The following is a 10649-nucleotide window of genomic DNA, read 5'->3' as shown; positions in this document are numbered from 1 at the left end:
TTCGTGGACATGGGAAGCAGACAGACAGACAGTTCGAGGCTGATCTCAGAAGGGCAGTGGGATCTGCTCCTTGGCCCACTCCCTTCCGCATTCCTGCAAAGAGGCCGATGCTGGGTTTGGGCAAGCCTGTGGCTGGTGGCCCTGGCTAGATCTTTCCACCCTCTGCTGTCTACCCCTAGGGCAATCGCTGCATGGGCGGGGGCTTGAGCACATGCCCCTCCCTGACTTTGGCCAGTAAGCACCTCCCTGCTCTTCCCCAGACATCGTCAACACCCCAAAGCCGGACGAGAAGGCTGTCATGACCTACGTTTCCTGCTTCTACCATGCCTTCGCTGGGGCTGAGCAGGTACGGAAGCCGCACGGTTGCCACCTGAGCTGAGCGCTGCTTCCTCCATCTGGAAGCATCCTGGTGCAAGGTGGGTGGAGGGTCCCTGTCCCTGCTGCAGACACTCGGTCTTGGAGGGGCAGCGTGTCCTCTCACTGCCGTCCATTCCGACTCATAGCGACCCCTACAGAACAAGCTAAAGCTCCCCCGAGAGGGCCGCTCTTTAGGGGAGCAGAAAGCCTCGTCTTTCTCCCTCGGAGCAGCTGGTGGTTTCAAACTGCGAAGGTTGTGGTTAGCCAGCCACTGTGCCCCTGGCCACCCCCAGGGCTCCCCCTGCTTGCCCCAGCCCAGGCTTCAGGGACTTTGCAGAGAGAGGCTGGGCGGGGGAGTCCGCGATGGGTTGTGTCAGTGCTGGCTCTCGGCTGCCCCCGCCACAGGCTGAGACAGCGGCCAACAGGATCTGCAAGGTCCTGGCCGTGAACCAGGAAAACGAGAAGCTGATGGAGGAATACGAGAAGCTGGCCAGCGAGGTAAGGCTCTGACCAGAAAGGGCTTCTCCCTTTCCCTGACCCTGGAGCTCTCTGCAGCCTGGGCCGGCAGACCCCACCCTGTCCTCACAGCAGCCTTGGCCTCTCCTGGGTCTCCTCCCACCCTTCTGCCCACCCAGGCTCCCAGCCCTTCCCTGATCCACCCCTGCACCCATTCATTCATCTTCAGGTGTTGGGTGGCCCTCTGCTCTCTGTCACCCAGACTGGACGCTGGACCCTGAAAGGAATCACCCCCTCCTTCCCCAAAATAGGGTGGGCTTCCCTTCTGAAAGTCCGCCACCCCTCGTGTCCCCCAACCTGCCTGAGAGTGCTCCCTCTGGCTGGGACCTGGGTGTGGGTGGAGAAGGCTGGGTGAGGGCGGGCAGGCCTCCCAGCGCTCCACTCTGCCCGGCCCTGGCAGCTGCTGGAGTGGATCCGCCGCACGGTGCCCTGGCTGGAGAACCGCACGGGGGAGCCCAGCATGAGTGCCATGCAGCGCAAGCTAGAGGATTTCCGGGACTACCGGCGCCTGCACAAGCCGCCCCGTGTGCAGGAGAAGTGTCAGCTGGAGATCAACTTCAACACGCTGCAGACCAAGCTGCGGCTGAGCCACCGGCCTGCCTTCATGCCCTCCGAGGGCAAGCTGGTGTCGGTGAGCCATGCCCGGCTAGCCATGCCCGCTGTGTGTGTGTGTGTGTGTGTGGGGATCTTGGACCCCTCTCTCCATCTGTACAGTGGGTAAGGAGGGATGCAGAGCACATCTACCTGCCCCACAGGACATCGCTAACGCCTGGAGAGGACTGGAGCAGGCGGAGAAGGGCTACGAGGACTGGCTGCTCTCAGAGATCCGGCGGCTGCAGCGGCTGCAGCACCTGGCCGAGAAGTTCCGGCAGAAGGCCTCCCTCCATGAAGCCTGGACCCGAGGTAGGGCCACCTCGTGGCCTCGGCTCTTCGTTAGGTGGGGACGACGTTAGGTAGAGAGAAGAGGGTCCTGGCAACAGGCGCAGGACAGAGCCAGGTGCTCTGCGAGGCAGCTGCTGCAGGCCGGATTTCTAGTTCCAGCACATGCCCCCGACGTGCTGTACGACCTTGAACAAGTCACTGCCCCTTTCTGGGTCACAGGCCCCGAAATTCCTCCTGGCTCTGGCCTTCCATGAGTCTCCTCTCATTCATTTGTCATTTAGCATTTTATTTGTCTGTGTAGTTGATGTCCAAAGGTAATGAGTTCCTAACCTTCATATCATTTGTCACGGAAAATGTATCATGAGTCCGGGTAGCCCTGTGTGAAGAAGACCCGAAGCTGTGTTCTGCCAAAGAGGATAGTCCTACCAATAACTGACTCCTGCCTAAAAAATTACAGGCGCCCTGGTAATGCAGTGGGTTCTGCCTTGGGCTGCTAAACACAGGTCAGCAGTTCAAAACCACTGGCCTCTCCACGGGCAAAAGACGAGGCTTTCTGCTCCTGTAAAGAGTTACGGTCTCAGAAACTCACAGGAGGCAGCTTTACTCCGTCCCACAGGGTCAGTGGGTTAGGGTTAGGTTTGCATTTGGCCTAAAAATCATGAACAAACCCTAAGAAGGGATTGTAGGCATAAGGAGTAACAATGATCGGATATACTGTAGTAAGTATCTCATAAGTATACAGTCACCAGTGGTGTAGTGGGTAAGCAGGGAGTTTTGGATGTGTCATGTGGCCTTGTGTGGGTCGCTAACATCTGTAAACCTTAGTGGACCGCCTCTGTAAAATACAGCAAACCCAACCCAACCCATGGCTTAGCAACCCTGTAAGGTAGACCAGAACGCCCCTGAGAGTTCCCGAGACAATAGATTTTTAAGGGTGCAGACAGCCTCATCTTTCACCTGGGGACTGGCTAGTGGGTTTGCACTGCTGACCTGGTTAGAAGCCCACTGTTTAACCCTCTGCGATACCAGACAGGGGCACCCCATAAATGGTGTCTGCAATGCATATTCTGAATAATTAGAGTAATGATCACCTACAAAGCACTTTTGTATTCACTGTTCATTTACCTGGCAAATATTCGTTGAGGGGCTACCAAGTGCCAGGCACTGTCCCAGCTGCTCGGGCTGCCACTGGGTGACCAGAGCGGGCTTCTCTCTGAGCAGGGAAGGAAGAGATGCTAAACCAGCGCGACTACGAGTCGGCCTCGCTGCAGGAGGTGCGGGCGCTGCTGCGGCGCCACGAAGCCTTTGAGAGCGACCTGGCTGCGCACCAGGACCGCGTGGAGCACATCGCTGCGCTGGCCCAGGAGCTCAAGTAGGCGTGGCTCACTCCCGGACTCCACCCCCTCAACTCCGAGCCCCGCCCACTGGCCGCGGTGCTCAAGTAGGTGTGAGTTGCTGCAGGGCCCAGCCCGGAGACACGCCTCCAATTGGTCCAGCTCGAGTAGGCGGGGCACTATCCTGAACCCGCCTCAAGGCTCCGAAGGCCCCGCCCTCAGTCTCGCAGCTTTGGTACCCAAGTCTTCCCCCATCCCAATCCGCTCTGCTTCGTCCCGCCCCTGTCTCCGGACCCCTCTGAGTCCACATTCTAACCGACCAGTCCCTGACTTGGCCTGACCCCTAACTTGTCTGCCCCAAACCTTCCCCAGTTGCCCTGGACGCCCCACCTCCTTCTGTAGCCCCGCTTCCCTCACAGAACCCGCCCTTGAAGCACCTGGCCCTGCTCTTCCATCTATGACCCCCTGGAGATTGGAGCCGTGGTGACCTTCTCCCCAGGATGCTGCCAGGAAAGGGCCACCGCGCCTGTCCGCAGCCTGGGTTCAAGTCCCAGAAGGGCAGTCAGGAGGCTGTCTGGGCCAGGTCTGTCCCCACACTGGTTCTTGTCCCCGGCCCAGTGAGCTGGACTACCATGAGGCGGCCTCAGTGAACAGCCGCTGCCAGGCCATCTGCGACCAGTGGGACAGCTTGGGCACGCTGACCCAGAAGAGACGGGACGCGCTAGAGGTGCGGCCGGGGACCCCCGATCTGGGAGTGGAGGGGCAAGAGGCCTGGGGCTGTGCAGGCCGCTGACCCGCCCTCCCCGCGGCCCCCAGCGGATGGAGAAGTTGCTGGAGACCATTGACCAGCTGCAGCTGGAGTTTGCACGGCGGGCGGCGCCCTTTAACAACTGGCTGGACAGCGCGGTGGAGGACCTGCAGGACGTGTGGCTGGTGCACTCGGTGGAGGAGACCCAGGTGGACGCAATAGTATCTGCCCCTCAGCCAGCCTGGGGCCCGGGGGTAGGGGTGGACTGGAAGAAGGAAGAAAACCTGTCCTGGGACCTGCTACCCTCTCTTGCCTGCGGGTGGTGGGGGTGCTAGCTGAGGCCTCCTGCCTGTGACCCTCCCAGAGCTTGGTGACGGCCCACGAGCAGTTCAAGGCAACCTTACCCGAGGCTGACCGCGAGCGTGGTGCCATCCTGGGCATCCAAGGCGAGATCCAGAAGATCTGCCAGACATACGGCCTGCGGCTCAGCCCCACCAACCCCTACATCAGTCTCACCCCACAGGACATCAACAGCAAGTGGGACACGGTCAGTACCACCCAACTCCCCTTCTCCATCCACTCTACTCCTTCCCACTCTGACACCTCGGACATCTCATGAGAAAGGAGAGGAGTGGCCACTTTGGGGTCTGGGGTCTGCCACCGACTCCACCAGACACTGAATGAACACCTTGCCCGTCTTATGGCCGCCACAGCAGCATTGTTTTCCTATCTGGGTACATGTGTGGGGGCCACCTCTCTCAAGCCACCTGGGTTCCAATATAACTCATGTCAGCGGTCCCATTTTACAAAGATCTGGATGCCCAGAGAGGTTGGGTGGCTTGCCCAAAGTCACACTGCCCAAGACAGCAAGTATGGAGGTTTGGAGGGCTAGTTTCCCCAGAGCTGCCCCTGGCACAGCCACCTCCTTCCCAGGTCCGCAAGCTGGTGCCCAGTCGTGACCAGACGCTGCAGGAGGAGCTGGCCCGCCAGCAGATGAACGACAGGGTTCGGCGACAGTTTGCAGCCCAGGCCAACGCCATCGGGCCGTGGATTCAGGGCAAGGTGGAGGTAGGGGCTCAGTGGCGTGGGGGGGGGTTGGCCCCTGGGGAGCCGGGAACCCTCATCCCGCATGGGCAGGGCGGGGGTAGGGAGTAGTTACTGATGGCAAGGCAGCCCAGTGCAGCCCAGCTCCCTCTGTAGGAGGTGGGGCGCCTGGCCACAGGGATGATGGGTTCCCTGGAGGAACAGATGGCCGGGCTGCGGCAACAGGAGCAAAACATTATCAACTACAAGAGCAACATTGACCGGCTGGAGGGCGACCACCAGCTGCTGCAGGAGAGCCTGGTGTTTGACAACAAGCACACCGTCTACAGCATGGAGGTGCCTCACGGCCACCGGCAGGGGTGGAGGCGGCGGCTGGAGGGGCCCTGGGGCGGTCTCAACAGCAAAGAGCTTGTTCGACTTGGGAGGGTCCCCAGCTCAGCTCGGCCAGGACCCTCATGGACCCAGGGGGGATGCTGAGGTCCACAGAGGGGAAGTGACCCCATGGGGACAGTGAGTCACAGAACGCCGACACATGATTAGCCGGGGCAGAAGGGCCGCTGGAAGACGCTCTGTGGACTGGCCCAGGGTCACCCAGCAGGTTGGGAGTGGGGCCGGGCCGCCCACTGACTGGCGGCTCCTCTCCCAGCACATCCGTGTGGGCTGGGAGCAGCTGCTCACCTCCATCGCCCGCACCATCAACGAGGTGGAGAACCAGGTTCTGACCCGGGACGCCAAGGGCCTGAGCCAGGAGCAGCTCAATGAGTTCCGGGCGTCCTTCAACCACTTCGACCGGGTCAGCGGGGCCTGGGCCTGGGGGCGGGGTGCTGTGCTAAGGAGCTAATGGAGCTGGGGGACGGGGCCTGATGCCCACACCCCACCTGCAGAAGCGCAATGGGATGATGGAGCCCGATGACTTCCGTGCCTGCCTCATCTCTATGGGCTACGACCTGGTGAGTGACCCCCCCACACCTGCCCCAGGGAGCCCCTCAGTCAAACCTCGTCACCTCCGGTGGTTCGGAAACTACCCCCATTTTACACAGGGGCGAGGAAAGGCTCAGAGAGGTAAGTGAGCTTGCTGGAATATCCTCAGTTTAAGATTTGGACCCAGGGAGGTACCAGCTGATAATGGAGCTAGTACCACTTATTTGACTACAGAGAGGGGTCCGTGTAGCCCCGGGCAGCAGGGGGCATTGGCTTGGTAGGAAGCCCCCAGAGCCAGCACTGGCTGAGGCAACAGGAGGTCATCTCTTGAGGACTAGGGTGGGGGGGCATGCAGAGTGAGCTGATCGGCGCCCTAGAAGGGGCACTGGGAGCTGCCCTGGCTTTACCACCTTGGGCACTGTGCCCGGCCTGTCTTACAGGGGGAAGTGGAGTTTGCCCGCATCATGACCATGGTGGACTCCAACGCCACCGGCGTCGTGACCTTCCAGGCCTTCATTGACTTCATGACCCGAGAGACAGCTGAGACAGACACGGCTGAGCAGGTGGTGGCCTCCTTCAAGATCCTGGCTGGAGACAAGGTGAGCCAGGTGGGGGTGGGGGGAGGTGGTAGCTGGTGGGGGTGGGCAGGAGGCAGGCTGGCTTGGCCAGCTGAGTGAGCGGCGGCACCTGCCCCTGCTCCCCAGAGCTACATCACCTCGGAGGAGCTACGGCGGGAGCTCCCGGCCGAGCAGGCCGAGTACTGCATCCGCCGCATGACTCCCTACAAGGGCTCCGGGGCCCCAGCCGGAGCCCTGGACTACGTGGCCTTCTCCAGCGCCCTCTACGGGGAGAGCGACCTCTGACCTGCACCTGGGGCTTCTCGATGCGAGGCCGGGACGGGGTGGTTCTCGTGGCAAGACCCTTTCTGTTCTTCGGGGCAGGGGCCTCAGAGAAAGTGATTCTGAATAAAGACCCTCCTTGGCTCGCTTCCCATTTCTTTCTGGTACCAGAGGCAGAAACTGGGTCCCAGGCTCCTGGTCAGGACCAGCTGCCCCCTTGCCCCCGCTTGCCTACAGGAAATGAACACTCATGCTACGTGGGGTGGGGTGGGCAGGACACCTCTTTATTAGTGTTAGTTGCTTTAGCTGTGGGTGGGGACCCTGTCCCCCAATCCAGGGGGACCAGGGCATGCCTGACATTAGACGGAGGTGAGCTGCAGCAGGAGGCCAGAGCCTGCTGGGGCAGAGCTGGGCTGAGACCAGAGCCTCTCCCCACTGTTCCTTACCGTGTCCAGGGTTCGAGCCCCAGCTTCGGCGGCCCAGTATCATCCTTCACCCCAAGAGCCTCTTTGCTATCTCAATTCAGCAAAGGTGCACTTGGGGGGGCTCTGGGTCGGGCGGGTGGAGGGAAGGTGGGGCTGTGCCCCTCTGCCCTCAGTTCACTCCAAGGTGCCCAGTGCCTGCCCTCTGCTAGCTGTGCCTCCCGAGGAAGAGCCTGGCCATTCGGCCCTAGCTGAGGCAGGGAAGCTGTGGTCGGCACCAGGTCCTGAGCTGGTAGCACTTCAGTCCACCACTGCCGAGCTGGCCATCGTGTTCACCCCACAGGCCCCGGAGCCGCGATGCAGGTAGTAGTAGCCCTGGGAAGGGGTGAGGGAGGGCTGGTGAGGGGCTGCGGCTAGGTCAGCAGCAGGATTCGGGGAGAGGGAGCGTGGCCAGGGCCCCAATGGGTGCTACTCACCTCTTCGCCCCAGTCGGTGCCCCAGCTGTTCTTGATGGCCCAGAAGAGGTCGCTGGAGCCTGGGGAGCATGTAAACCCCGCGTCAGGGGCCCCCAACTCCCTACGTGGCCCCAAGTACTTTGCACCCTTCAACAGGGGGGTACCAGCAGATGGTGTACCCCCTGCTGCAGCTACGGGCTTGGACCCTGCCTGCCCCAGGCTCAGCCTTCCCTCAGGAAGGGGCTGGGAGGTGCAGCCTGGCCTGTAGCCCCAGCCCTTCAGCAGGTGCTCCCGGGGCCCTGAGGCCCAGGCCCTGGGCTGGCTGGGTGGTGGGACTCACGGTTGCCATAACCCACGAGCAGCACAGCGTGATCAATGAGCCAAGGGCTGCAGAGGGGCCGCAGAGGGTGGGCGATCCCGTGGCGGTAGAACTGGGGGGAGAACAGGGAGTAGCGGCCCCCGCTCCAAGGAGGGGGAGGAGGGGCGCCGCCGCCAGCCAGGCCTCACCTGCATGCCAAAGGCGTTGATGGCCACGGAGATGGGGCCATTCTTGGCCAGCCAGGATGCCAGCTCTGCGACAGGAGGGGCGGTGTCAGTGGGCGCCTGGGCCCCCCGTCCCTCTGGGGCTCTGCCTGCCCAGTAACTCACTGTGCTCGTTCTGACTCAACTCCAGGGAGTCGTTGATGTAGACCCTGGCCTTGTCGGCAGAGTAACTGCAGGCCTGCATGCGGGCCCTGTAGCTGTAGTCTTCCTCCGTCTCCAGCCCTCCTGGGGAGTGATGGGGGTGGGGTCGGCGGACACAAGGTAGACCCCCATTTACCACTCGCTGGGGCTGCTAACCACAAGGCCGGCAGTTTGAAATGGACAACCTCGCCTCCCGAGAAAAGATGAGACTTTCTGCCCTTGGACCGGTTCATAGTATCGGACACACACCCCCCACCCCCGATACAGTTCCATCCTGTCCGACGGGGTCTCTGAGCTGGAACGGACTCCAGGGTAGTGAGGGAGCCCTCTCCTCACCAGAGGCTGGGCTAACCCCTTGAATATGTGGCCTATTTCTCAGCACCCCTCCGCCCGAGGCCCCGTTCCAGGGCCAACACATCAGAGGCTTCGGAGGGGCAGTAAGGAGGGAGCACAGTGGCAGGGATGGACCCGATGGCCAACATTGACCTCCCAGCTGAGGGTTTGGCTTGGGGCGCCTGCCTGGCTGTGGACTTGGGCTTGCGTGTGTCCCCACCTGACCATCTGTGTCCAGTCACCCAGGTCCTGGGCTGGCCTTGGTGCTACCTCCTCGGGCCCTCTCCCCTTCACCCCGCCACCACTGCAGCGCACCTAGGACTGCTGCATTGCCAGCTGGGCTCAGTGGCTCTCCGAGCAGCAGAACCTCTCTCAGGCCCTGTGTTATGAGCCTCTGCCCTGTGCCGAGAGAGTCACATCTGTGTCCTCACTTGACACTCAAGGCAATCCTATGGGGGAGGGGGTTGTGACAAGCTGTACCCCATTTCACAGCCAAGGCCACCAAGGCTCAGAGCGGGCTGCTTGGCTCAAGGACTTTAGCCACTAAGGATCAATGTGAAGGTCTGAACCCGGTTCTCCATGATCCGCCCCCATCTCTCTCCCTCAGCCTGATTCCTGTCCCCGCTCCCACGTCCGCCCAGTCCGTACCCAGGGTCCTTATGGCTTCGTAGGCGTTGGAGGGGATGCCACCCATGCAGGCTTTGTCCACCTTGTCACAGTCCAAGAGCTCTAGGAGACAGAAGGCCGGTCCAGAGGAGCCCCCTGGAGGGGCTGGGCAGGGGTGGGGGGCCGAGCGGGAGGCTCACCCTGCTCCGAGAGGGAGAGTAGGGATCCCTGGTTCAGGTACCACTGGCCCTCCACGTTGCCGACCACGGAGAAGGCCCAGCAGGAGCCACACATACCCTGGGACAGAGGATAGATGGGCAGAATCAAGTCCGGACCCCTGCCCAGCTTGGCCCACCCTCCTGCCACTCCACACACCAACCTGGTCCTTGACTTTGGTGACGGCTCCCTTCGGCCTCCAGTCCCAATCAGGAGGCGCGGGATCATTGGGCATCTTGACACGGTGTAATTTCTTGCCAGAGTCCTCTCTTAGGAGGGGGTTCAGGTAGATGGTGCGGAACTCCTCCTCTGTGGGCCAAGCGGGGACGGGGTGGGGTTGGGGTGTCTTCTAAGCCAGCCCTGGCCAGGGACCTCGGGGGGCAGGCCCTGTGGCCTCCAGATCCGAGAGGGCCCTGGCCACCAGGCCTACCTGTGAGGTCGCTGAACTTGGTGACCCCATACTTAGCAGTGCCGCGGTCCAGGGACTGGATCTTCTGCGCTCGGATCATGTTGTTGGTGAAGACGGACATTCGCCAGCTGGTTTCTGAGGGTGGGGTGCGGGGGGAAGCAGCGGCACCCCAATTGTTAAGTGTGTGGGCTCACTGTTCTTTTTTTTTTTTTTTTTAAAGAGAACACAGCCCTAGGGTGGAGTAGGGTGGAAAGGACAGAGTGGGAGCTGTTGCTGACTTAGGGAAACTAAAAGGGAGTAACTGGGGTGTTAGCACCAGGCACGAGGTGCTGGGAGCATGGGGGATGGGGGGTAGAAGGGCATGCTGCCTCAGGAAAAACCACCCTCCACACCCCACCCCACTGTGCCCTGACTCAGCAAAACCACACGGTTTTCGATTAAGGATATAGGGAAAAAGAGACCAGGTGCTTGGGGTGGCTGTCTGGTTGTGGACAAAGACTCAAGCCTTAGAGGTCCCTGAAAGGTCACCCATGCCCTTCCCTTCCACCAGCCCCCATTCTGGCTGCGACAGGTCTAACCAAGGCTGGACCCTCACCCTCCTTTGTCCCATACGTCCGGTTGTAGGTGGTGACAAAGTTCTTGAAGATGGAGGCCATCTTGTCTGTGAAGTCCTAAAAAAGGCCAGAGAGATTTACAGCAGTGGTTCTCAACCTGTGGGTCGCAACCCCTTTAGGGGGTCAAATGACCCTTTCACAGGGTGGCCCGATTCATAACAGTAGCAAAATGACAGTGGTGAAGTAGCAATGAAAATAATTGTATGGTTGGGGGTCACTATCACAGGAGGAACTGTATGAAAGGGTCCCGGCATTAGGAAGGTTGAGAA

General features: G+C 61.0%; 2 protein-coding genes across 2 annotated transcripts in view; one reads left to right on the top strand and one right to left on the bottom strand.

Annotated features, from left to right (window-relative positions):
• ACTN3 (actinin alpha 3) overlaps nucleotides 1–6698 on the top strand; it is a 15341-nt gene extending 8643 nt beyond the window's left edge. Inside the window, exons 8-21 of the mRNA XM_004713560.3 lie at nucleotides 261–346; nucleotides 763–855; nucleotides 1274–1504; nucleotides 1629–1776; nucleotides 2977–3127; nucleotides 3708–3816; nucleotides 3906–4046; nucleotides 4202–4384; nucleotides 4771–4905; nucleotides 5038–5217; nucleotides 5528–5674; nucleotides 5766–5831; nucleotides 6243–6401; nucleotides 6507–6698. Of these exons, the coding sequence (XP_004713617.1) occupies nucleotides 261–346; nucleotides 763–855; nucleotides 1274–1504; nucleotides 1629–1776; nucleotides 2977–3127; nucleotides 3708–3816; nucleotides 3906–4046; nucleotides 4202–4384; nucleotides 4771–4905; nucleotides 5038–5217; nucleotides 5528–5674; nucleotides 5766–5831; nucleotides 6243–6401; nucleotides 6507–6665 (1988 nt within the window). The 3' untranslated portion in view covers nucleotides 6666–6698. The remainder of the gene's footprint in view (nucleotides 1–260; nucleotides 347–762; nucleotides 856–1273; nucleotides 1505–1628; nucleotides 1777–2976; nucleotides 3128–3707; nucleotides 3817–3905; nucleotides 4047–4201; nucleotides 4385–4770; nucleotides 4906–5037; nucleotides 5218–5527; nucleotides 5675–5765; nucleotides 5832–6242; nucleotides 6402–6506) is intronic.
• Nucleotides 6699–6904: 206 nt separating this feature from the next.
• CTSF (cathepsin F) lies at nucleotides 6905–10466 on the bottom strand. The gene is made up of 10 exons (XM_004713561.2): nucleotides 10362–10466; nucleotides 9788–9901; nucleotides 9521–9666; nucleotides 9342–9438; nucleotides 9184–9264; nucleotides 8167–8286; nucleotides 8026–8090; nucleotides 7859–7949; nucleotides 7540–7598; nucleotides 6905–7438 (listed from the first exon to the last, which is right to left on the bottom strand). Exons 1-10 carry the CDS (start codon nucleotides 10420–10422, stop codon nucleotides 7364–7366), a joined length of 909 nt encoding a protein of 302 aa, XP_004713618.1. The 5' UTR covers nucleotides 10423–10466; the 3' UTR covers nucleotides 6905–7363.
• Nucleotides 10467–10649: the final 183 nt, after the last annotated feature.

This window comes from Echinops telfairi, unplaced genomic scaffold (assembly GCF_000313985.2).
Source record: "Echinops telfairi isolate 266 unplaced genomic scaffold, ASM31398v2 ScPeMD7_7417;HRSCAF=8455, whole genome shotgun sequence".
In the NCBI taxonomy this organism is placed as follows: Eukaryota; Metazoa; Chordata; class Mammalia; order Afrosoricida; family Tenrecidae; genus Echinops; species Echinops telfairi.
Note: the sequence above shows the minus strand (reverse complement) of the source record. Positions and strands in the feature narration are given on the sequence as shown.

Bases quoted from the DNA above. Each gene is read 5' to 3' on its own strand.
- CTSF (XM_004713561.2), bottom strand. From the start codon at position 10,422: ATGGCCTCCATCTTCAAGAACTTTGTCACCACCTACAACCGGACGTAT. The intron at 9,265-9,341 runs GTGAGCCTCCCG...TCTGTCTCCTAG, and splicing joins ACTCTCCCTCTCGGAGCAGG to AGCTCTTGGACTGTGACAAG. The intron at 8,091-8,166 runs GTGAGTTACTGG...CTCCTGTCGCAG, and splicing joins GTTGAGTCAGAACGAGCACA to AGCTGGCATCCTGGCTGGCC.